Source organism: Anas acuta, chromosome 3 (genome assembly GCF_963932015.1).
Source record: "Anas acuta chromosome 3, bAnaAcu1.1, whole genome shotgun sequence".
NCBI lineage: Eukaryota > Metazoa > Chordata > Aves > Anseriformes > Anatidae > Anas > Anas acuta.
In genome coordinates, this window is record NC_088981.1 from 27807033 (window position 1) to 27834240 (window position 27208).

General features: G+C 36.6%; 1 protein-coding gene across 12 annotated transcripts in view; it reads right to left on the bottom strand.

The window, feature by feature from the left end:
• Positions 1 to 27208, bottom strand: part of PLD5 (phospholipase D family member 5) — a 177515-nt gene that overhangs the window by 54945 nt on the left and 95362 nt on the right. For 11 of the 12 annotated variants that reach the window (XM_068676321.1, XM_068676320.1, XM_068676327.1 and 8 more), the window contains 2 exons: positions 16630 to 16798; positions 9280 to 9394 (listed from right to left, as the gene is read on the bottom strand). In XM_068676321.1, the coding sequence (XP_068532422.1) occupies positions 9280 to 9394; positions 16630 to 16798 (284 nt within the window). Of the gene's footprint in view, positions 1 to 2259; positions 2284 to 9279; positions 9395 to 16629; positions 16799 to 27208 lie in introns of those variants that run through there. The other variant, XM_068676333.1, reaches the window with a different exon arrangement.

A 27208-nucleotide genomic window follows, 5' to 3' on the forward strand; every position in this document is an offset into this window, starting at 1 on the left:
GACTGGGCTCTTTCCAGAGCTGACCACATTTGTAGTTGCATTATAGTCTAGATGACATCAAAAACTTGAACGAGGTGAGAGACCAAAAGCTCCTCATCACTGGGAAAGCTGAAGAGTGTTCATGAACAGTAGCAATCAGAAACAGAGCTAATCATACCAGTGAGACTGTAGCAATTGACTAAGACAGTTCTAGGAAGTCAGTCAGGCTTAAAGTTGATAAGAAACTTATGTGAACTATATGAATAGACAAAAGAGAACTCATCAATAATAAATTAACCGGCTTTCTTTGAACCCCCTATAAAAATACCATTGGTTTTCAGCTGTTTTCAGGATGAGACAGTGTTAGTGCTTTTTCAGCCATGAGAAATCATGGGGTACCAACGTTTCTGCAAAGGGAGCACAGCTACCTAACAAATGTTTTCTGAGCTCAAGCAGTCCTGGAAGCTCTTACTAGTTCCTCCAGTAACAGTAGGTAGGTACTTGCATGCTACCCATATGTTGTAAAAATGTCATAAATAATTTCTGCTAATACCATCCGTTATTGGCTCCTCTTTACTAAAAAGTAAAAGTGACTCAGACCAACTACTGCCATGCAAAAAGAATCCCTTCCAGCATGCAAACTATCAAACAAGATTTGGAATTATTCCCTGTGGGGTGGACCTGCTATGTTGGACCTGACTAGTTAGTACTAGACAAAAACAATTTGGCTGTTCACAAGAGGGCTAGATTACCAACGCTAGTAGCTACTCTGGAATTTAAAAAATACAAGCGCACTCATTTCTGCTAAATCTGTGAATACATATGCATTAGTAATAGACCCAAATGCAAAGGAATTTGCAAACTGCAAAATATGTACCAAAATACTGATAAAATGTGAAAGACTTTTTCAATTAAAATTTTCCAAGCCAAAGAAATATATTTTTCTACTAAACACCTAGCATTTTAAAAGTGCTTTAGAGTACATCTAATCTTAATTCATCAAGTTAGATATAGTATTATTAACTATGGTTCTTTTAAACAATGGCTACAGTAATTGGAAAGCAAATGACTGGTATTATATAATGCAAAAGTACACATTACCAATGGGAGGATGCTATCTCTGGGAACACAACAATTCCTCTCAGCAAAGGCATACATTTCTAAGGGAAGTCTACTGACACAGTTGCTGTAGACCTTAGAATTAGAATTTGTCACTTGCATGTTTGGATCCTGTGGGCAAAAAGAGCTTTTAGCTTAAAAGTGAACCTTTTTCCCCCTCTCCCTATTTCTAAAACAAGCCAGCACAACCCAAGACCCTAGTTGCTTCCAGAATTTAAATTAAAACATTTTTTTCTCTATTTTTTATGCATGTGACAGCCTCATACTGCTAATTTTCTAATGCTAGAGAATTTTGTAAGGCAGATCATGCCTAAGCCTTCTTAAAGTGGGTGGGTTTCAGACTCATAAGAGAAAACAAACTCTTTCACATCACAATCTATTATGGTGCCTGTTTTCAAGATATTTGTATGTCCAATGGAAGTTTTATTTGCAGAATAGGCACTGTTTTCTACAGAACTGTAATAAAAACTGGAGTAAAAACCTTACTTTTTGAGGTAAAAGACATTTAAACTGAGTAGTTGGCAATGTCAATGGAAACTGTGCCATTTACCTCAACACTTCATTCAGAACTGCACAGAAGGACTCATTCTCCAATCAAGCTTCAAAATACTGTCCTACAATCAGAAGCTTAAAATAACTATTTCACAAATAAGGGTGAGACTTTTCCTTCAAAAAAATATCAGTGGGCAGCAGAAGGAGCAGAAGCAGAGCAAGGACTGGAAGGCCAGTTTCTTCCATCTCAAATAAATGTTTGACTACTACAGAGTCATGTTTAAATGGAGACAGAAATTAGAAGAATTTCTGCAAACTGTTAGAGCTCACATAGGAAGGATCCATGGAGCTCCTGTACAAAATACCCTCTACATTTTCCAAACCTTCATTATCATAAACCCTATTTTATGAGGTTAAAGATCTTCAATACTAGTTTACACAATCTTATTTCTGTCAGGTGTCTGGTAAGGTAGGTAACTCTTCTTCAAGCTGAAAATTTGGAAACCTTCAGAAGGAGAAGGATTTTGAACATATTCTTCCAGGATTCAGGCAAATGTTCTATGTCAAAAACATTCGGTTTGCCTACATGTGATTCTAAGATGTAATAAAAATTTTACCCACCCTCTTTTTTCAATCATGATTTATAAGGTTGGACATGGCTTGGCTTACCTTACATTGCAGGATCTAGCTCCCCAGCTGAAACAAATGAGAAATATTTCTTATGAGTCCTCATGGGATTTAGGCATAAAACCAACGTTGAACATTTCCTTCCTATCTAGACTTCAGTGGACATGTGCACATTTAGCAACAGAAACTGAAGCAAAGGAGTTTAGGTTCTGAAACAGAAAGACGTTTACCACCACCACCCCAAAACAAACAAAAAACCAGCTAAACAGGAGTTTCTGCATGTTAGTGTTGCCTAGACATAAGACAGATACTTGAATGCTTGAATTTCCAATATGAAACTGAACCATCATTCTTTAACGTTACGAAACTCAGATCAAATTACTTGCTTCCTTCAGCAGGACTAACCCCTGGTCCTTTCAAAGGATCCTGCTTACTAGTCCCTGAAAAATCAAAGACAAAATGAGTCCATTTTGGGTTCTAACTTTTGAAAGAATGGTAACTTATCTCCAACACCCTTCCTTGCAGTCTTAAAGAACCTGGCCTGGGAAAAACTGACAAAGAAAGCAGTGGAGCTACAACTCCATTCAGTGCCTTACGTATAACCATCAACTGAACTTCAGCTCTTAACAACACTCTTTACACTCCTATGGAGAATGCATCTGTCAGCTGTTAATTTTATCGTACGTTGTACAGCTGGCCATCTGGGCAAGCAGAAATCTCTTCAAGACCCAAATTCAGGATACCAGCATCCCACTATACGAATGGAGTGTATTTTCCTTTTAGTCTTCGCAAAGTTTTTTATGTTTACTCCCAGCAATATTTTCAGATGAAGATGAATTAAATTCTTATTTAAATATACGTGCTTAGGTTATAGTTTCTATAATAATTTGGAAAGATTAAAACCACACTTTAAACCAATCTGGACCTCTCCAATGCACCAGAGGTGAATACTCATAAGGACATTCCACACAGAGGCCTGTTTACTTTCGTCTTAAAATTTCACATGATTTCTCTTTCATAATCTGCTTAAAATCCACTGTCCACTTATTTAGAACACTTTCTCTAATACTGAAACCAAATATTCGGGGCTGATGAAATTATTCAGTTAATTTCCTCACAGTTTACCCTACCATCCACTTTCACAAAACCCCAGCCTGCTTACAGGAGCACATCAGGAGGTGGCAACCTCTCTAACTCCTATAGATTTTCTTTTCAAAAAAAAACTTTAGTTTCTCCCAAATTATTTTTTTTCCCAATTTAAAGCCAGACTAGAATATTTTAGAGGTCTTTTCCAACCTGACTGATTCTATGACTCTGTGAAATGGAGGACTCTACATTCCTAAGGCTTGCAATACACAAAAGCTTTAGGGTAAAAAAAGTGCTTAACTGACAGCTTGTTTCAAAAAAGAAACTGGGCTGATGTTATCAAATATTCTCCACCTCTTCTACAACATAACACAATTTTTTCAGTCTTTCTATGTAATATAAAAATATGACGTCTTCTTCCCATACTCCCACAACTAGACATAGAGAAAGTAAAAGCGTTTGTGGCTGAAGGTAGAAAAGAACTCATGTCCCACAAGCCTGACAGCTCTCAAACTACTCTGGACCTTTAGTGTGCCAACAGAAGCAGACAGAATACAGCTTTAAACACATTTCATCTGATATATATCATATTCACTATTGCTGTCCATTGTGAAACAATTTCATTAAAACAAAAGTAAAGGAAAAAACCCAACTAAACAAAAATTCCTAGATAAACTGTTGGATTAAGCCTAGCAAAACCAGGTTCCAGTGTCCTGCTTCCATGGCCAATCCCAGTTACATGTTCCCTATCTCTGTGTTGTACCCATCATTTATGCCCGTGAGATCATAGACTGAGTAATGCAGAAATCTAATGCAAATTAGAATTAAACCAGCCAACAAAACAAAGCAGTTTGTAGCCAAACCATCCCCCTGAACTGTTTTGCCACATGATCACTGGTGCAAGGAAAAAGGTAGGGACAACATATGGTGAGGATGCCAAGGAGGAGACTGGGATCATGCAGCTGCCCAGACAGACTGATTTAATTTGTCACAGAATGGTATAAGTTAGTGTTTGCAATCTAAAAGTACACAAATAAAAGCTCAAAAATCTTACAGAGTTCCACTTTCTACTGATTTCTTTGTCTCCCCACAATAATATAACTTTTCTGTTTTTCTAATTTGGTTGCATCTGGTTAGGAGAGAGAATAATCCTGGGCAAATGTGCACAAACTGCTCAGTGACTCAGAGCTGTACATATGATCTAATGATTAGAGCCTGCGTTAGCACAGAGACTTCATATTATTCTTCAGTTTCATCAGTAACATTTAATAGCTGCAAGCTAAATTAGCTGATTTTTTAATCACATTTGTGATATGGACAGACTCCTCTCTCCATATCTGTTGCAACCAGTATTCACAAAACAAAACAAATTCCTTGCAAATATTTGAGAAATGACTCATAAAAAGGAAAAAAAAAAAGCAAAAAGAAAAGGAATGAAGCAATACAAATTGAAGGAAGGAAATCCATTGGCATGTCTTAAAAAGCATTAACATTGCCAGCTAAAATAATATTGTAATTAGCAAGGGGTTTGGATTCTGTACACGTAAGAAATGATACAACAACCTGCTAATTGGAGACAATACCATTCAAATGTTACTGAGGAACAAAGAGTGGTACATAATTATGTGCAAGGAGTGGGAGGGTTACAAGAAATGTTTCAATCTAGTACACTGAACCACAGCTGAGAAAAGGCTAAAACAATAACCTTGAAAACAAGCATTAATAAGCTACTGTCACAGCACATGAAGGATAAAGAAGAACGTGTTTGTTTCCACAGTGAGCCACATTTTACATACAAGCAGACCTACCTTTCACAAGACAGTCATACAGATATACATACTATTTGTATACACAGGTGAAAAGTGAAATGTTGCTTTAACATTAACTAAAGAGAATCAAGACTTCATCCCAGGACTGCATATTATTAAAGGTACTGTAAAAACAGCATCATAGTTTATAGCCTGTTTAGTAATAATTTTGAAAATATTAGCTGGGAGAACATACATGTGGTCATTTGTTTCAGTTTACACTTTTTTTTTTTAATTACAACTATAAAAAAAAAAAAAAAAAGCTCAAATGTGACTTCTGGTGCCTATTCTGGAATTAATAATTGCTAGTTGTCCCTGAGAGACAGCATCAAGCAACCTCTCCTAACAGTGATGTAAAAAGAAATTCATTAATACTGTATTTGCAGAGCACTCAGATACCACAGCGAGCAGCACCATGGAAAAGCCTATGAGGAAATAAATCATTCTATATTCAGTGCAGGATCTGGCAGATGTGCAATAAAGAAAGCCTGGAGACATGCATTAAATACGAAGATAAAAAAAGATTCTACCCATTACTAACAGAAATAATATCCCCTGAATGAGCATCATCTCCCTTAGGCATTAAATGTTTGATGTATTCTCATTCAATACAATGGAAAAGCCGTCTGATTAACTAATGTAGTAAGATTATAGCAAGCACCAGTTAGGTATTCCATGTAAAAGATAGCACTAGATAATGTAATTAAAGTCTATCATAAATATATGTTCTGGGGGCTAGTATTTCCTCATTTCCAAATGCTTATTTTTGCTACTAAATAACACTCCCACACTGCAACAATTATTAGCAAAAGTACATTATCCCAGCACCCAGAGGTTCCCTATCACCACAGCTCTAGGTGTGTGGGCACAGTAAATCAATCTGTTTCATTCTGATGCTGCTAGACTGCTTCTGTCACTAAACTATCCAGCTTTACAGCTAGCTCAAGCGAGTCAGGAGAGTAAAGACGTGACAAAGAAAGGCTCAAAGGTAGTGAAAAAACCTGCAGGATTTCTGTACTGACATCGCTCATCACTCTGTAAATTACTCGCTTTATTTCACTCTATAACAGGTCAGTTTTGCTCTCCTGTCCATGTAAAATGTGCTTTATCTTACCCCATCAGTTCGAATCTGAAGTCGGAGTTCAACTTTCACCTGTTAGCCAGCAGGGGGGACTGCGGGACAGGAGGGATGAGCGAAGAGGACTAGGATGCGGTCTTGGGTTGGGAAATTCTACCAAAGGTGCTTTCTGCAGATCAGAAATTGGGAGAAGAGCCACGGGGACTCCACTCATGGCTGCCTAGAAAAATGAAATACCTGACAGAATAATCTGGCTGGCAGGTGTAGTCTCAGTATCCATGATGAGGTGCAGCAGAGCTGTTACGTGTTCTGACTATTGCATGCAACCTGCTTTAGAAGGACGAGGATAGCCTGTGCTTGCCTAGCAAGGGGAAGACAGGCTCATGAATATGTGAAACTCCCAGAGCCCAACGAGCTATGTATGTGCTTTCTCTCCACCAGCTTGATCTGTTAGCTGGTGAACCATGGAGTTGGGCTTGGACCCTCCTCTGTCCAATTCAGACATGCCACGAGAGGGACTTTGGGTCTAATTCAGCCAGATGTATTCTGGCTCTCCATCTTGAGAAGCTTCAAAATTTGGCAGAGCTATTGATGTCTTTACTGTTTTCTTTCCCACAGGAGAAAATAATTAGTTAAAAAGGTGCATAACATACTTTCTAAGATAAATCTGACCAGTTGCAGGGGAAAAAATATTTATCTTCATGAATATACATGTCCAAAAGATGAGTCACAGTTCCCTTTCAGGAATCAATTCTGACTAATTTCTAAGGATGCAGCTGGCCAGATCCTCACAAGAAGAGAGATTAATAATTTTAGTGGATGAATCCTCCAGCATAGCACAGTAGAATGTAATGACATGTTTGCCATCAGCTAAGATGACAGTAGCAGGTAACAGTCCTTGTTTCTCCAGCAAATGTGAAAAAAGCTAATGCAGATACATTTTCCACCCACTGTGTTATTCTTATTATTGAACCACTGGAAATTGGAGTTGCATAGCTAGCATACCAGTGAATTTCTACTTGACACAAGCAGGACACACCATGTGAGACGAACCATGTATCATCTGTTCATACAAGGCCTGCTCATTTCAACCTAAAATTAAGACAATTACATCTGATATTCTAATTGAAAGTGGCATGTTAAAACTAAGTTCTCTCTGTTCAGGAATGCAGAACTGAATAAAAATTTAACCAGTTTTCCTGGGAATAAAAATAAGGAAAAAAAAATAAACGCAAGAGCTGGCAATCACTACATCATAATCAGGACATTCTAACAGAAATATCTGAATTTGTTGACATAAACTGAAATATGAAATGAAAAAAAAACATTTTTAGTGAGAAAAGCAGGAAGTTCCAGTATTTATCTTTGGAAAAGGCCAACAGTTGGCCTATAATTACAACAATCAAAGAGGATGGCAGCAAAACTCACAAGAATTACTACATGAAAGTGACTCTGATTCTTTGTAGCGAAGAGCACTCAAATATATTGATCCCTTCATTTGAATACTCTAAAATTTCCTGTCTCAGGGATCTGAGCAAGACATAAGGGAAACCGAAGGTAATAAAATAGTATAAGCTTATGTTTTATTTACTTGTTCAAAAAGCTCACAGGATTGATTATCTCCCACAAACTGACAGAAGTGCTAATGACAAACACAGTTCCCTTCCCTGATTAAAATAATTTTAGGTTTTTTGTTTTGTTTTGTTTTGTTTTTTAAACAGGACAGCTTCTGATACTTGGTATTCTAAATAAATGGCATATCTATTGCCCAGTATATCAATATAAATTTACAGGTTCTACCTCTAACTGTGTCTGACTGAGGGAAACTGGGGACGCTAGAGCCACAGGGAAATGAAACCACTTTTTCAAAGACAGTTTCACTGGTGTTGCTATTAAAACATATATTTCATTTTCAACACATCAGGAAAACTTAATTCCTTACTTCATAGATGTCTGTCAAAGCTGATGTATACTCACTAGTTATCAAAGGATCAGTATCACTTTTGGTCATGTAATAGAAATAATCAAAGTCCTGGAATAGGTAGTGTCATGAAGTGATATGTCTCCACAGATATTACATTGAAATAACATGTCAGTCTTGATTAAAAGGTGATCTCTAAGGAATCAGGACTTCCTCTAGCAATTTTCTTTTACTTTCTTGGTCAGGAGATTACAAAGAAGTTAAATCAAAATTAACTTTTGTTGGAAAAGAGTGTTGTTTGTTCTTCACCACACAAGCACATTACGTTAGGGTGCTGGTAGAAGTAGCAACTGCTTAGATTAATTTGTTTTTTAGAATTCCATATATTAGATAAATCTCTGTCAAAAATGATTATTGTCAAAATATATAGGTTCTTGTTGCCATTTAAAGATGTATCCTACCCTTAAAAATCAGATTATTTTTTATATCAGATTATATAAATTAATTAATGTATTACCATTCAGGAGAAACATGTGTGAGATTGTTAAAACTCTTTAGGTATTGTAATTTCTTTTATCATTTAAAAAATTCTCTTTGCTGTTTTTCCACACATTATTACATATAACAAGTTTAGTCATGTAGCGTCAGCGTGTAATCCCTCTTTGGTTAGGGATTTTGAACTTCCAAACAATCATTAAGAAAGCAGGCACCTGAGAAATACCTTTAGCACAGAAACATGTGTCAGTCGGCTAAAGCTGACTAGTATTTTCCAGTGCTTCAGAATCATCAGTAGCATAGAAATGTTGGTTTACTAAATTATTTTGCTGTTGCTTAAAAGAGGAAACTATCTTGTCCCACAGGATGTAACAGCAACATCTCAAGTTACATTGCCTACTATTAATATGGATATAATGGCTTTAACCATCTATCTAAGCACCGCACCACATTTTTAACCACTTGCAAAGTGCAAGCCTCTACTTCAACTACAATAATAGTTGTAGAAGCTTCTGATTTTTGATAACAATGCACCAAAGAGAGGTATAGGATTATTGGACAACACTGCTCAGCAACAGTTTGCATTTTATGTATGTCATTCGAGCCTTCATTTAAAGCAAAAGAAACATTATGTAGCAGTCAATAGCATAACAACATAAAGACCCTGGTCTTACCCTTTGTTTTCAAGTCATTTAATACTTTTGATTCCACAGGCAGGATATCACTCACTAGTTTTATCTCAATATTTCGGGATGCCAGTTCAAGCAATTTTTCAAAAAGACGCTGACCCTAGGAAAAATAGTAAAGGAAAGCAGAAATTTTAAGATAGAATTGTTTAAGTAGCATATCAAAAATAATAAATAAATAATAGTAAAAAAGAGGCACATTAAAACAAAAATTGTAAATGTGTATAACAGCTGAGTAAATATGTTCCAAAATATGGTTAAATCTAACCTAAAGGTTAGAAAATTACTATTCTGAAGGACAAACTTGCTTCTTCCTTTTCCCAGACTGTGCAATACTATCAATGACAGGTGACACACAGAATGAGGTGTCCAGTTCCGCATAAATGTATTTTTACATTAGCTTTCTTATAAATAATTAAATTCTGTTAAACTAGGATAAAAATTGCAAGGAAAAGATTTACAGATTACACATATTTCTGTAAAGAGTAATTTTTTTTGTAAGTGGTTCTAACCATAGTACAAAACATTTTCTTGTAGTCATGTTTGTTTTCAGATGAGCTATACCAGGAAGGAGAACAATAATGTAAATGTATTTCATACACTTCTCTTTTTTACAATGCTTTAACTTTATTATGTGAGCCTTATTTCTAACAAAACAAAAAAAAGGAATATCATACTGAACTGTATACATGTTAAAACAGAAATCAAGGTAATTGTTTCATATGAGAAATAAAATTTTCAATCAAGTCACATTTTTCCATGTCCAAGAAGCAAATAAAAAGTAGACCTTTGCATAGTAAATGTTTACTTTTTAGATTCATATCTTAAGCTAAAGGAAAATGCTTGGTTAGAAGCATCTAGCTACATGATGTGCAGAATAAAAGAATAAAATATCCAATGTACTATTGGATATTGTGCCATGGTTACTACAGACACAGAGAGCCTGCTTCCTTGCTGCTGTTCGAGCTTACTACAGCAGGCACCACTTACAATTAGCAGTATTGTACAAAAAATCTGGGTTTAATCAGCAGACAAAGTGTCTGCCCTAGGTACATAGCTCACATAGATTCAGTGTTGTGCTGGTCGCAAGGAAAAATCTTGTATGTCAAGATAAAGAAAAATAAAACAAACAAACAAACAAACAAACAAAAAACAACAAAAAAAAAACATATCAGCTTTCAAATAGGTGGAAGCTTTCCACAAGACCATGTTAGAGAATTCTCCCTACAACATTACTCTTAAAATCTTAGAAGGATCTTTCTGTTCAACAACCACAGTCAATGCAAAAGCAGTTTGGGATGAAGCAATCTGATGTAGTGTGTACTAACAAAACTTCAGACAGAAAACCCTCCTCCCACATCACAACCAGAAGCAGCAGTGAGGGGAAAGCCATCCTTTGCCCTGGAATTACCTGCAGATTGACACTTGGAGCCTTGCTGGGATTTCAGCAGTCACAGAAACCAGCTCTTCATCTGTCTACAGTACAGACATACTGCCTAAGATTCACTTCCCAATATTTGAGTATATGCAGCAAAATAAGAATACCCAGCCTCCTAAGAACTAGGTTTCTCAATATTATAGAGCAGCCAGAGGCTGTAACGGAAACACAGAACTACTGTTTATGTTTTACTTCTGTTACGTATGCCTGCTTGCTGGCTCAAACCTACAGCACAGCTCCCTGTGCATCCCATGGCTTGCAGGAACTTAGCAGCCAACAACAGAGTTCAGCACCACTGTGACCCTGGGGGACAGAAGTGCACTGGGTCCCCTGGTCCCCTTAGAGGGCCTTTCCTGCAATTGCTGCAGAATGGCACTGAAGTCAAATCTGGGACTCACAATGACTACACTGGTTTCTGCTCAGTTTCTAGCCAATGCCTTGACCCGTTTTAACCAATCTTAGTATGTGCTGATGTGACCAACACAGCACCCTGGATAGACCATCTAGCTGTCTGTCTCTTACAGACCAGCCTGATGTTTCAATGGGCCATCTTCTGGGTGAACAGATCACTTGGAGTGCAGCCCTGCATTCCAATCAAAGCATCTTCTCTGAAAATACATCTCTTTTCCATTACAAAACATTACAAGCTATACATTTACCATGTTCTTTTTCATCAAAATATGTTCATAAATGGTGAAACCTCACATTGATAGAAACATTTAAAGCATCTCTTGTGATGATTACAGAATCGTAAACTGTGGCTGATTAAAACTAGGAGCACACTCACCAGAAATGCGTATGTTTATACTGGAACACAAAAAAAACAGCACCCCACCACCCAGTGTCAGAACTGGAAATAATTCCTGCTGTCTCCTCTCACTGCATCATCCCTCAGCAGGGATCGAAACTCTCACCACGGCTTAGTCTAGGCACTCTGTACAACTATGACAAATACACTTGTCTTAAAAAATCTGCATGTACTACAGTAAAGTAGGATACTAGAGATTCTTTTTTTCATTGTTGAAGTACCTGGCCTTCTTTTCCCATTAATATTAATTTGAAACTCAGTTTCTACACTTTCTGACATGTTTACTTGCAGTTTTACCATTTTGTTCTATGAAAAGGGAAAAAGACAGGACAGAAGGTCTGAAGAGTTTTGTCACTACTGTCAGCACATTTGAAATGCTTCTGTTGAATATAAACCCTCATGCTGTCATTCAGACCACATTTCCTTTGTGAGACAATACCAGGCTGCTGTGTGACTACGTGACAGCGATCAGAATCATTTCTATGGAGTTAGCTTGTGAGGGATGAGAAGTAGTAACAAGCCAAGTGCTATGAAAATGCAGCATGCTACTTTATATCCTATTTGCATTTTAGCAGAATATACCATTAGGAAAAATGCCTATCCTGATGAAATATTCTCTTACACTTTCCACAGTGCTGTGTTAGCAAACTTACTGAAAACGACAAAATAGGCTGTAAAATGTATACATCAAATGAACAGACAGACACTCTCATGGCAGCTTTAAACTACTATCCATCTGAAACATCAGTCCCAACTGTACAGCAGAGTAAGCTGGTGAATTTAAAACAGACAAAAAAAGTTACTACTACCGAAAAGCTCTGAAATTTCCCCCAAAAGAATTTTTTAACCCTTACTAGGCAGACTGATTCTATGCTGGCTGATTTCCCTTGCATGCTGTTGTCTTCATTAGCATGCGTTCCTCGTTCAAAATAAAAGAGGGGATATACAAACATGAAAATGTTGTTTATTAAGTTTTCTAAAATTGAATTATTGTGCTCTTTGTTAACTTAGATTCCTACAATTAAGACAATGCTTAGCTTTTTATTGTGACAGAATAAAACTGGTCACTTCCAGAATTTTCTTCTGAATTTATTCTATATGGTTCTACTAATATTTTAAAATGTTATCCTACGATCAACCCTTTGGGTATATCTGAAAAACATCACTAGCAATCACAGTTTACCAGCAGAAACCAACAGAAGAAATAAATGAAGAAATCCTAAAGAGAAATCCTAGAGAGAAACTCAAATGCTCTCCTCACATTCTTCTAGCAAAACAGGTAAGGAAAAGGGAGGAAATGTCAATTATTGGAATTTCAGAGTTTAAAAAAAAAAATGCTTTCACTATAAAAACTCTCACTTTTAAAAATTTCTTTTCTCTGCCTCATTCTGTAGCAGCTGAATCAGGGAAATACCTGAAGGGGAGAGATGGTTTTGTAAAGATGAGTTTACAGAAAATAAAATACACTGCAATCTCTGTAGCTGGCTGTAGCCAATTTCTGCTGGTAGCCACTAGGTTTAGAGGCGTTCTTGTCTTCTTTGTACTTATTTGCATTTTTTATTAGTTGTCAAGGACAGATACTTATGCTTTGGCACTAGCATTTGTCCTACCAAACAAATCACGTAAGACCCTTGGGTGATGGCTGTCTGCAAGTGACACACAGCTCACTCTCAGAGATTCACTGCAAAGCTGGACTGCTGGCTTACCTGACACTTTTAGGTGGAGCAGGAGACTTCTCCCATCAAGCCATTTGGGAGTGCACAATAAGTAGGTAGGTAACTAGACATAAGTCAGAACCACCTGTTTTTGTGTGATGAGCGTAAAAGTCAGGCACAGGTCTATCCTCTGATCATCTTATGGTTCTGCAAATATCCATCCAGGGAGAACTGGCTACTCACGGCAATACCAATAAGCCATGATAGCATCAATTCTTACTTGCTAAACTTAAAATGAAATTTGAAAGGGAAGACTTGCTGAAACTATATATAAGGTCACTCTGAATTAATGTTTCTAAACATGAGATGACTCAGAGGAAATGAATTGTGAAAATTATGAAATTGGAATGATTTTATGTTCACCTCTCCCTTCATTGCAACTGAACTATAAGCTATCTTTCAAAACTGTTTTCACTGTCCTCTGATATCTCTGAACATCAGACTGCCACAGGAGGATTCACATGTTTGCATTCTCCAAAAATCTCAAAGCCTTCTGTGTAACTACCCTGCTATCTTGAAAATGCACAGATGAGAACACAAAGATGCCAAAACACGTTTTTCCTCTGAATGAGAAAAGCAGGTATGGAAAGCTTACTCATTATTTTGCCAAACATTTGTTTACTTGACCTGCTAAGCTGTGGAAGCACACAAAACATTGTAGCATCATGTATTTGCATTTGAAGACTCCAATTCAGCAAGGCTTATAAACTCAGATGCATGAGCACAGCAGCTGCAACCTGGATAGCTCAGTCAGCAGTAACTGTTTCTTCAGATTTAGAACCACAGAACATGGTGAGGCAACTGGTAAGGACACAAGGTAACATAACCATTAACAAAACTGAAGAAAAAAAGGCACAAAATTCTGCAATTTTATATACACATAAGCATATATGTTTATCCATCATGCATATATATATTGGATGTGCATATATATATATGCATTCTTGTCTGTATACAAAAATGCAGAAACTTCCTGCTGTATTTTTCTTCAGTATGTATGTTGGATGTACATATGTATACATACATACACAGATTCATGTGTGTATATAAATACACAAACACACATGTAGAGAACATAGCTAAGCCCTGTAATAAATTGAGAAAAGGCAATTTAGCCTACTCATCTCTTCTCTAAAAATCCACATCTGTTAAAGTGCTCTCACAAAGAAACTTGCTTTATAATATGTTGTAATATTCACAAAATGAAAATTGTTAGTTATACAGCAAGATGTGGGTACATATGAAAAATGGTTATGTCCTTAGTCTCTGATAAAACAAGCATCATCCAGGGAACAACTAGAACTTACTCACTAAGCACCTCAGAAGCTAGAAGTTTTGCATCTCTCTCCACGTAACAGTTCTTGTATGTGAGGGCAAATTACTCCTGAACTCAAATTTGTAAAGACTCAAGGATATTTGACTTATACTTCTGAAAATCACCAGATAACTGAAAATCCTCTCAAATTTATCTTTCATTTTATTAGGAGAGAAAGCATATGCAACAATACACATTTTCTTCCCTCTTTCACACATTGATATACCTTTTCCAGGGCAGTGATTTGCTAAGAAAGTCTGCTTCTTTATCAATTTTTTTAGCAATTAGACTGGTCAATAACAGCACAGAGTTTTAGGATGAATAGACAAGCTTGACAGAAAGATCTATCAGCTGTTCAGCCCACACTGCTGTACAAATGAGGAAATGACTGGAATATTAATCACTTTTTAAACAGAAGTAATTACTTGCTTTTGTAAGACCTATGTATTCCAAATAGATAACTAAAATAGAATATTATAAAAAATGTCTCATTTTTTATGACTTTAACAATGTATTTGGGGATGAAGGAGCAAATCCACTTACATGTATCTTCTTCCTTTCCCTGCTCTGACATTCGGCAATATCTTATAGTTTTTACTTTGCATGAAAATGTGGAACAGTGAATGGATTTGATGCTTAACTGCTGAAATCCCAATTTCCAGTTTGCTATTTTTACTCTCTGTTTGGGATTTGTTAGGCTCTGCTGGTTTTGAAGCAAATGACATGTTGAATATTTTCAGACAAAAATTTTTTAAAAGATTCATGCACATACCAATTCATGCACATCCTGAAAACATCTAAAGCACTATGTCTTTGAATTCATCTGCTTGAATGACAGTACATGGGTTTGAAGTTTCTTAGGAAATAAATTTAAATAAAGCTTAGCTGCATAATTACATTGTAAAAAATATCAATATTTTGATACTCACTAAATTTATTCACTAACTATATTCCAATATTTGTAAAAGGAAGGGTTTGGGCTACATTTTCCGTTTGACTGCTCACCTCAAGTTTTTACTAATTTGAACGGACATGCAGTAGATTTATTCTGAAGACAAGTGAATGTATGCCCTTAACTAGGCTATGGTCTCTCTAAAAAGAAGTAGCATCTAGTTCACAATTTGAAAACACAGACTATTTGAAATACTATCTTTGGTTGCTCAGAATACCAGTCATTTTCATCAGCTAGCAAAAGGCATTTTTACTGCACATCAACAGAACTAGAGAGGAAAGTGAAAAGTTTGTGACATAGTATAGTATTGTAGATTCCTTACAGTTACCCTGCTGTCATTTTAACCCAATTCCACATCAACTGAGTGTTTTTGTTTGTTTGTTTGTTTGTTTGTTTTTCAACAAAGAATCCTTTCGGTTGACAGAGATACTCTCAGCCTCTCGGTTCTTCGATATCTTAGTTTGACAGGGTGATATTAAGTGGAAACCTGCCCTTACCACCTTTCTAAGAGGACTGCTATCAAGAATTATGTGTTTGTTGGCATAGTCTCATTGTAATAACCGTCTCATTTGCTATGTATGATTTATAATTTTTCCTATTGCACATAATTGCAGAAATCCTGAACCCCTACCAAGATCCATTTTGAAAAGATATGAAGAATCATGTGATACATTTTGTACCAGATGAGTTCTAAGTGTAATTCTACTCATCTATCTGGCTGCAGAATTAATCCACATAATCGATCTTTTACCTGATCAGTTTCATCAAACAGAAAATAAGCATATGTATTTATGGATATTCCCAGATTATGGATGAGTTAATACAGGTGCAAATTTGCAGGTTTCTAAAGATTACACAATTACATCCTTTCCTAAGATGGAAGCAATATGAATATGTGATGAATATGGTTGCTAGTCCAGTGTACCACTATTCTCAGAAAACTAATGTATTGTCAGGAAAATCCTCATAAGAAAGTATTTTTTATTCATTTTTTTAAACTACCAAACAAATAGGTCTGCTATAGGGAAGGGCTGCAGCTCTAAAAAATTAATAGTGAAACAACAAAAACAGATTGTTAAAGTCCCACCCTTTTGTTAGTCTAGAACATACCTGGCATGCTGATGGATGACTGTGATTGAGGTCCCACTGGGAAGATACTATGTCAACAGACTTTTCAGCCATATTTAGCAAATTCATCCAGCCTTGGAAAAGAGACAAATGAGATGGTGCACTGTCTGAATAGTTGATCCCTTCAGGAATATTTTCCACAAGAGCAACCCTGAGAATAGATAAGGAAAAAATAAGCACTTAACATAAGCACTTTTCTTTATGAAAAAGTCCCAAATCTTAAAAAAATGTCAGGTTTGGGCCTGTGGTTCAACATCTGCTCCCAGAGGCTCTCAGCAGTTGGACAACTCACAGCTCACTCTGAAGTTGCCAACTGCCATGCTCTGCACTTCCCCAAACAGTAAAATGCAGAGATGATGTACTGTTAATGTAGCAAAGCAAACTAAGCTTTTGAAGCTCTGCAACATTAAACATAGAAAAATGGAGTCAGTCCTTAAGGTGAGGATGGAAAGCATGAAATCTCTTCATTCTTTGTGACTCTCATCCTTCCATTTAATTTCTCTAAGATGCACACTCCCAGGTATTCTGTAAAGGTCTGCCTTTACAGCTGGCATTTTATTACATAGCAGTCCCTGCATATGAATTCTCTCTTTCCAACTGCTTTAAGCTACCTAGTTGTTCTGTTTTGTTTACTTGCACATGGCTCTGACTAGGATCATGTAGTTAAGAAAAGGAGGAGGATTATGCTTTTTTATTTGTTTTTATTATTATTATTATTTAATTTCCTGTTCTTTTTGGAAGGCTCTTGATCTTACTGTCAATATTATTCAAAATGTTTGCAAATTACACACATTCACATGGATCCAAGAAGCTAAACAAACATTGTAGAGACTACTCCTTTTTGCTACATTCAACTAAATCAAGTACTTCCAAGCTGTTTCTGAATTTATTATCACTGTTAATTATCAACTTTAGCAATATAAATATGGTTTTCAAAGTTTTGTTTTGTTTTCTTTTCAATAAGTAAATCATTAATACAAACATCTAGTATAAATTAGAATTGGGCACTTTTTGACTGTTAAAAAAGGAAAAAAAAATACTTCAGTATCTTCCTACAGGGTTGTATGGAAAATTTTACAACTATTTCAGAAAATCTAGTATGTTTGTGAAGTTAATACAATAAAAAATTAAAGTTTAGTAGTCTTTAACACTAGGGAAAAAAGTATTTTGATAAAGTAAATTTGTGGTATGCTATATTTTTATTTTCCTGGCTTGGCAAAAAAATAAGAAACAGAACAGGCACAACTCCTCTTTCATTAAAACTTCAAATATTCCCTAAAATCAAGCAACATACATATTGCTAAACTACAGTTATTGACGAGGCTCTCCACAACACAATTTGAAAACATTATTCTACTGATTAACATTAAAATTAACATCATTACAGTAACACCTGTAGCACCAGCAAATTAACTGTGAAGTTAAAAATACAACTTGTTTTTTAATGTCTTCTAGTATGTTTTATTCTAAGGCATTTTAACTATGTTAACTCTTGTTTATAAACTTTTCAAAATAACTAGTGGTCTAAAATGGACTTTATTCATCTATTGGCATTGCCATATTTTCAGAAAAAAATTTTAGTCTAACACCCAACCTTTATAGATTTGTTTCTGCTGCACTTAATACTCCTTTGGAACTTAACATAGATTTAGTTAGATCCCTTGAAATCCTAGTTACTTTCTTTTTAAACAGTTAACATTGCCAAGAGTCCCAATTACATTTAATAGCTTCCATGGTCCCAGAGCTGTTGTATACAACAAGGACTGCCACCTACTCTCCAAAGAGGGAGAAATCAAGGCACAAAAGGAAAAGTGATCTTTACAAGGACATTAAAAAAAAAATACAGTGGCAAAGATGAGAAATGAATTCATGTCTTTCTGGGCCTCTTCCATTGCCCTCACAGTCACATGTGGATATGAGAGAGTTACTTTCAGTCTTCTCCAAAGACATTTATTTGCTCAGGATATTGTCCACTCAGGTTTTGACCTGGCCAAGACCAGAAAGCTTAATATTATTTTTGAGATTAGGGCCCTGATCCAGCCAAACACATACATGCATATTTCTGAGACATTGACTTCATGTTATTGACTTGTCAACTGTCTCCAAGTGGAGATTAGTAATGGGTGGTGTTCCTCAGGGGTCAATATTGGGACTGGCACTGTTTAACACCTTTGACAACGACATGGACAGTGGGATTGAGTGCACCCTCAGCAAGTTTGCCAATGACTTCACTGTGTGGTGCAATTGACATGCAGGAGGGAAGGGATGCCATTCAGAGGGACCTGGGAAGGCTTGAGGGGTGGGCCAGTGCAAACCTCATGAGGTTCAGCAAGGCCAAGTGCAAGGTCCTGCACCTGGGCCAGGGCAATCCCAAGCAGAAATACAGGTTGGGTGGAGAAGGTCAAGGTGTCTCTTGGTAAGGAAGCTTGCCCTCACTGTTGGGCTGAACTTGCTCTTCACCAAGAGACCAGCTCCCAGCTTTTCAATCTGTCATTCGACACACTAGGACTAACTAAGGGATTTTGATTATGCAGCTTCTGCCATTTTATAATTTTGGTCTGACTATATAATAGAAGCCAAATGCCTTCCAGTTATTGAAACCATTCTTCAGAATGGATAGTATCTATTAATATATATTTCCCAGTCTTTTGTTTAAGCAAAAAACTTAAACTGTATTTTTTCTTTAGCAGAGAAAAGACACTGTTAAAACGCTGTCTTTGGAATTCAGACACTTCCTTGTAGTAGTGAACTGATTTTGACAAAAAAAAAACAAAACAAAAACAAACAAAACAACAACAACAACAACAACAAACGACAAATCAAAACAAACCACCCTCCCCACAATATATTCCCTTTTCCTCTCAAAAACTTATCACCAAGCTCGGAAGTTGAAAGAAAACACAAAAACAACTACCTAAGTTTCAAAGATTTTGCCTTCATAATCCTCCCTCCTCCTTGGCCACAACTGCAAAGTTCTAGTGCTTAGTCAAGAAGAGCTTTGTTAAACTTTCCTCATAAAAGTTTGAGTTCACAAGTCCCAGTTTCATCAATGAAAGCTGTTTTGTTCCAATATGACCCACAAAACTCTTTTTTGAATATGTAACAGAAACTTCCAAGAGAGAAGGTCATTTGCAGACTTCATGGAAGATCAGACACGGTGACATAATTTATTCTGCTAAAGTGATCTATAAGTAAAGCAAAACAGGATATAGCAAGATGGTTAAAGTAGACTTTACCGACGCTCAAAATCATTAGCACATAATCTTATACCTGTTGGGTGAAGTATCTTTCCCCTCTCGGATTTCCTGTTGTTTTATCTATTTAATCTGATTAATGCCAACATAGGCTTCAGTTACATAGCTGAATATTCTCAAGTATACCTCACACAGACTGAGAAACCTAAAAGTAACATTATATGATTCTGTGAAGTCATAGAGGGAGACAAGGATCAGAGCTGAGATTCAGGAACAGAAATGTGGGAAGTGGTATATGGTAACTAATGCCTACCAAACCTTGACCTATATAGTAAGATGCTTCTAAGCCCAACTACATGACTTGCATTTAGAAATCTTAGTTGACTTCTCTCCCAAGCTAAGGATTCTCCTTTATCTTTGACAGTTCTTTGGTCAGAAAGCGACAAGGTTAATTTCTGATCTTACATCAATTTTCTTCCTTTGAAGGAAACAGAGATGGTCTTTGCTTAGGATCTTGATTAATTAGATTAGAAAGAGGACTAGGACAGTTAAAATAGGCAGAAGCAATATGCCCGTCCCTTCAATAAACTTAGGTTATTAACAAACGTTTATAGCTCTGTCTGTTGAGAAGTTCAGCTGTAACGATTATACAAGTATAAAAGGCAAGGTTTTGTTTTTTTTTTTTTTAAATTCAAACTTCATACCATATTAAAATATTAAGCTGCTGAGTGTTATTCACTCCAGTTAGTATCAATCCAGAGTCTTACACTAGAGAGCATGCAGGTCTTAGGCACTTGAGTGTGTCCACGACATCTGAATTTACTCACCATTAAAGGGAAGAAATGTAAGAATACATTGGAACCTTTAGTATGAGATAATAAAGAAATGAAAGATAAACAGACAATACTTTTCAACGCTTTTGCCCTAAGGCCAATTCAAACATGAGAGGGGAGAGAGAGAAAAAAAAAAAAAAAAAGGAAAAAGAGGTGTATCAGCCGTGTCCCTAAATTAGGGTTCTATTTAAACATGACCTTTTTTGACCTCTCTCTTTCTTAATACAGAAGCCCTGGAACCACCAACCTCTGACAGCTTCTCAGAAAGTTCCAGCTCTTCCTTTATACTCCACATTTTTAATACCTACTCAAAACCTACCATCTTTCTGACATTTGTCCTTTCAGTTTTTACTATGCCACCTTCAAGCCTTCCACTTCTTCCTATGTCATGTCATATCAATCCTACCACTCTTCTTCCTCAGGTCTATTCATTAGCTGTCATGTTGGCCAAATATCATCTTTTCTCTTTAGCTCAACAGAACCACAGCTGCAGTTCTTGTTTCTGAAAGGGATTAAGAAATATTCTTCCAGACAAGGTATAAATACTATTTCAAAAACATGCAGAACAAACTCTTTCCTGCATTCAGAGAAAAAGTGTCCAAAAAAATAAAAAATAAAAAATAAAAGAGGTATTGACAGTTTATCAATACATTTGAATATTCCATTACACTCAGTGGTAAGGATTTGGAAGGTGAAGCCCTGCATTTCTACTTGAGACCAAATTCCAGAGCATAAAGTTATGTAGTGTATTCAGATAAGTACATGGTATATCCAGTAAAGAAAAAATAAACTCTGTACTATAGATATTTACTTTACAATTAATTCTTTACTCTAATTCTTTTAGTATAAGTTACAAAATGTATCATGTTTACATTGTTGATTTAAATTTTAAATAAAATGTTTTCCCTTTAAATTAATGACATAACACAATGATTAAAAGTGAAATGGAGAGCAGGTAAGATTGGATTGAAAATGGATTGTGAACTCTAAGTACTCAAAAGCACCTACATTATTAGCATCTAACTGAGAATATCATGAGCTCTAATACTGAGAATCTCAATGGGCTGCACATACATATATATGTGTATTTGTACGTGTGCATGTGCCTAAATATATGCACGCTTCAAAAGCTCTTGATAGATACTTGCTTGTCTGCTTTTTCAACTTTGCTCACAAGGCTTTGATCTCCAGAGAAAAAATCCGGGATGCTGAGTGCCTTGCTTAAGATGATGTTCAAATTTGATCTGCAGTGAACACAGGTATGTTCAGATTTCTTGTGTTAAATATATTTTTCTGCAAATGTGCAGCATAGGACTCCAGGCCCTTTATCTGAACATTTCTGAATATTCAATAGAACAGCCTAGTGTGATGCTTAAATTGAAAAGCTGCTGTCAGTGTCTCCCTAACGAATACAGGATTCTGTGAAATCAGTGATAACACTGCAATGAGCATATTTACAGTTATCATATTAAGAAATCAAACTCTGCTAGAATTCTAGGGATATACAGCACCAGCCTTTGATTTGAAGGAAGATTCTTCACCTCTTGATTGTCTTTATATTCTGAATCTGGCTGGATATCCCTCTGGAAGATAATGGTAACCATATAAGATATGAGGATAAAAAGGTGAAAAACTTGCACAGTGTGTGCAACTAAATGTTCTAAAATCAGATTTCCTAACTTTCCTTTCCCTGCCCATATGAATTGCAACCTAGTGGGATACATGTATAAGGAGCGTTGCTTAACAGCACATAATGAAATACAGCCATAGCTATCACATGCAGCAAAAGATATTCCTTCCAGCTGCTTCAAGCCAAGGAGACATGTACCAGTTCTGGGCTTCTGCTCTTCATCAGAAGTGGTCAGTGACTCCTCAGTCACACCTGAGGCAGTGCAGATGCCACCAGGACATCCTGGCACAAGAAGAGGCCACAGCATTTTATGCCAAAAATGCAAGGCAGGTAGATGGTTTGCTAAGTAAACGTGTACCTAGAGATGGTTAAGCTGTCCTGCACCTACTGTAAAAGGTTTGTCCAATCTGCCAACCTGTGGCCTAAATTCTGTGAATGTGGTTTGTGACCAGGCTCAGGACACAAAGGGATTGCCTGATCCTGTTTAACATGCAGCTGCAGGAGGTAGCAGTGGCACAAGAGTTGTAATAAATAGCCCTGCCTACTTCAAGTGTTCACTGAACTCCAGTCTTAGGCACTTCAGCTAATGCCTAAAATTAGCAGCTGCCTTTTAGCTTTCCCCTTCTAAGGCTGTCCCTCTTTGCAATTAGTCTCCTTCCATTTTTTCTTATTGGTCTGCAGAAGCAATTAAAGCAGGCTAACTATATACACACTCATATTTTAACTCCACCACTTAGGCCTTTTTACGCTTTCCGTAATCGACTTGGAGATCACTTTGTTATTGCTGTTCCCACATAACTGCTTTCATGCCCACTCATCACGATGTCTACAATGCCAAATATAGCATGTAGACATGCACAATGCATCAGTCACTTTGAGTGCCAGATTCATAGTTGGTACAACATAAAAAAAAATAAACATTTCAGTCAGCAGTTACCACTGTGGAAAAATATTGGTTTTCACCAATTGAAGATTTGGCTTAATTCTCTGGGACTACAGAAAAAATAACAATAATCACTCCAGGAATACCTTTTCTCTTTGAACTGTCCTATGGATCATTACACAAGAAAAGTATGAGATAGCCTCCTTCCCATACCACCATCACCAAAAAGAACGTACTCAAAAACAAACAAACAAACAAAAAAAGAAACAAAAAAAAACCACTACTGTTTCAGCTTCCTTTAGATGACAAGCAACACAAAACTTGTTTTAACACATCACAGGCATTATTTTCAAATGAAAGACCTGCTATACATGAACACAAATCAACTAAGGTTCAAAGCTGTGAATTCTAATTAAATGTATTTTAGGTGATATTTCAGGTGTCCTATTTAATCATTTCTCTTCAAGGGGAATACTGAAAGAACCAATGAGCACCAGATCATCAATATTCCAATCCAGCCTGTGTCAGCAGCTCTGATGACCCTCTGCATTACCTCAATAGAGATCAGGATTGAAATGTACCACATCTTTAATACTAACCTAAAGGTTCAGCACCCAGTTAAATATATTTACTCTTCAGTATAACAAAAAAAACGTGTCTGGATTGACTGATAAGGACACTAAAGATGTCAAAAAGATGGCAGTTGAACCAAATCAGTGCAGGATTTATCTGGCTGCCCACGTACTGATGGGAGCTGACATTTCAAAATTAGTAATCAATTAAAAGGTCAACATACATGCTAGTCTTGCAATTCTTTGCTTGCTGTTATAATTTTAGTTTGTACCCTATTTAAATTGGGTAATTCCCATATTTTTATCAGAGAAAAAATTAAGACTCAAGTGAATTTTGCTTCACTGAACAACTGCTTGTCTGAAATACTCAAAAATAGGTCTCAAATGAAACACGGAGACACTTTTATGATAAAGAAAGCAACAGTATTGCTAGACATTAATCATCATTCATTTTAGAGTAGACTGAATTTCACTGTAACTGAATTTCACATATGAAAAGCCACAAGGATACAGAGGTCAAATGGTGCACATGCTGTTCTGCTTACAGTTTTATGCATAGCAGCTATAAGCCTTGGGGATACGTGTGAAATTCATTTAATGGACACAGGCTAAGAATGGAAATTGCCATCTGCTCCTCATACATTTGGGCTTTCTTTATAACAATAGCCTAATGGAAATGTGTGAGTATGTCCTAGCCACATGAAGGTATAAACTTTGGCTGTGACACACCTCTGTCCTCTTCATGGCTAAAACACGCTGCAAAACTTTTCATCATCTTACCATGTGTCAGAACCTCCCTTTAGACAGTGATTTCCCAATACTGTTTAAAGACAACATAAGGAAAACAGCTGGCATTGTGATCTTATGAAAAATATAAATAGCTGAAGAAGGATGCGAAATCAGTGTTTGCATACGCCTGACATTTATCTGGGGTCACAACAACAATTTAAAAGCTCACATCTTCTCTACAAAACTTTAGATAGCATAACAAATTTCTCCCATCAAAGTCTCTCTATGACTACCACAACTTCATTCTTTCTTCCCCTTATTTCTCATTGTTTCCCTCCCTCAGCTTTTTCCAGGTGCACTGACCTTCATTCTGGTTCATTGTGGAGCATTTTGTGACAAGGAACAAAGAGTTTCTCTTACAGTTACCCCTTCATTTTTTTGATGTTTTACACAATGAAACAAATTTTGCTGGTCTGCGCTTAAAATGCATCATTTTGAATGAACTATTCTCTCTTGGGAAATTTTCTGTCTCACACTCTCGCGAGAAGAAATTTTAGGAAGCAGTCAGAGTGGGGTACCATAGTCCTTTTGTGTGGATCCCTTTCTGAGATTAGGCTTCCCAAAGACAACTGACTGAGTTCTGTATGTTTTTCTCTGGGCATTCAGAACAGCTTGTTCCAACCACATGCCATATTTTCTTTCACATCTTTTGCTCTAGTTCTTCTACACATTGAACTCTCCCACTCCCTGGCTCCTCCTCCCCTTGTCTCCCCCTTCTGTGTATTACATGCTAAGGGACCCCTTCACCTTTTGTTTTGCTCCTTTTAGTTCCCTGCTCATTAAATCTCTACAGAATGACCTCCCTGGCAGAAATCAACATTGCTATGAAATCTGCAACACACTTCTGCGTTTTCTGTTTTGCTCCTCCACCATACCTGATTTGTCTATGTACAGTGAAATCTCTTCATTAGTGGGATTCCTTGTTACTCTAGCATTCATGACAAATGCAGGGGGATCCATCTGTAGTAAATTTCTAGGAAGTATTGCAGAAGGAAGAGGTAGCAAGGGCCTGTGAAAGTTTCCACTGATAGTACATAATATTCAGGGACAGACTTTTAAGTACTAACGCTTAAATTGTCATCACTCTTTGTATCAGAGCCATGAAGCAGGTCTAATTTGTCTTACTTTTTTTTTTTTTTTAAGGGCATATATTGATATCTTGGCAGCTCCCCAATACTGTATCAACAAGCACAGCACCGTCAACTAAGATTTCTAATTATTATTTCTAGTGATAGTTCTTTGAAACTTTGCCACAGATTAACGTTAGCTGCAGCAAACAGGAAAAAAACAGATTGTTACCAGACCTCCAAGCAGGTTAGATGGCAATACAGTAAGCCAAGCCCATGTGTAGGGACTTAAGTAATAGCTCCTAACTGAAATGGAAAAGGTTTCCTGGGTGATCAAGTCCCCATCTTTGCTACTTCAGGGAATTTTTCATATGCTCTTATTCTTAAATTTTCCAGATGAGGAAAAGATATTAGAACTTCAAAGTGTTTGTACCTCCACTTTTCCTACTGGAATATTTTATCTTATCTTGCTGCTCTCAGAGGCAGAGACCTGCCTCAAATTACATCCTTTTACCTACTCTATCCTACATCTTGAGTAACCCATCTGCTACCCCAGAATTCCTCTCTCCTAAAATATTTTTATGGAGGACAATCATTTTCCTTCTTATCTTTCACCCTTCACAGCCAAGTGCCTTTAGTTCCTTTTTATTAAATATGCTCTTCAATCCTTGAACCTCCTCCTTGTTTTTACTTGCACCTACTCAGCATGAGTTCAATCTTGAACATTCATGGTCAGACTTTTACTTAGCAATCCAGATTAAAATTTACAAATGCCTTTCAAACTGGCGTTACTATTTCATTTGCAATTCTGGGTATACCTTACCTGCAGTATTACACCTATCCTTAAGCAATTCTCTCTTCTTTTATTGCAGTTTCCCTAAGGAGCTGCTTCCATTAAACAGTGTAACATGAAGAATCTAGTGAAATTACACTTGGACTATTGCCTAGGAGTGACTAAATCAAACTGTTAACCGAAGTGGTATGTATATCCCCATGAGAAACCAAAAGACATATTTAAGATCCATTAAAATCTCACAAATCTGAAAGACTTTTCCCATTCTCAGTTAGAGAAAAAAGGTATTTTTGTATCACCTATATTTATTTTCTGCCTCCAGATCACACATCTTCTGGTTTGAAGTTAATTCTAATGATGTCTTCAGGGAAAATGTATCTTTAGGAGGCTCTATAGTCAGCTGGTGTTTAATTCACATACCTAGTCAGAAAGCTGACTAAATCAGACCTCTGCCATTCCCTGCTTCTGTATGACTGCTGTATTACGTGAAGTTCAATGAGTAAAACCAAGTGGAAAGATGCCAAGAATAAACAGACCAATTAAGTACCAGATGAATGTTGAAATGTGTAACAGACTTAAGAAAACCTTTTAACAACTCTTTTTCTGAAACTGTAAACATGTTCCAGCAGACAGTTAAGATAGCTGTATTTCTCTCAAAGTTGCTTCTGAGGATATTTTGTTGTTATTATTTTCAATTTATCCAGGAAGACAGTAACCACAGAACCTAAGCTGTGATAAGCTCCATGAAAAATGAAACATAAGAAATGTTGTGAATCAGAGAGGACAAATAGAAGGTGAAA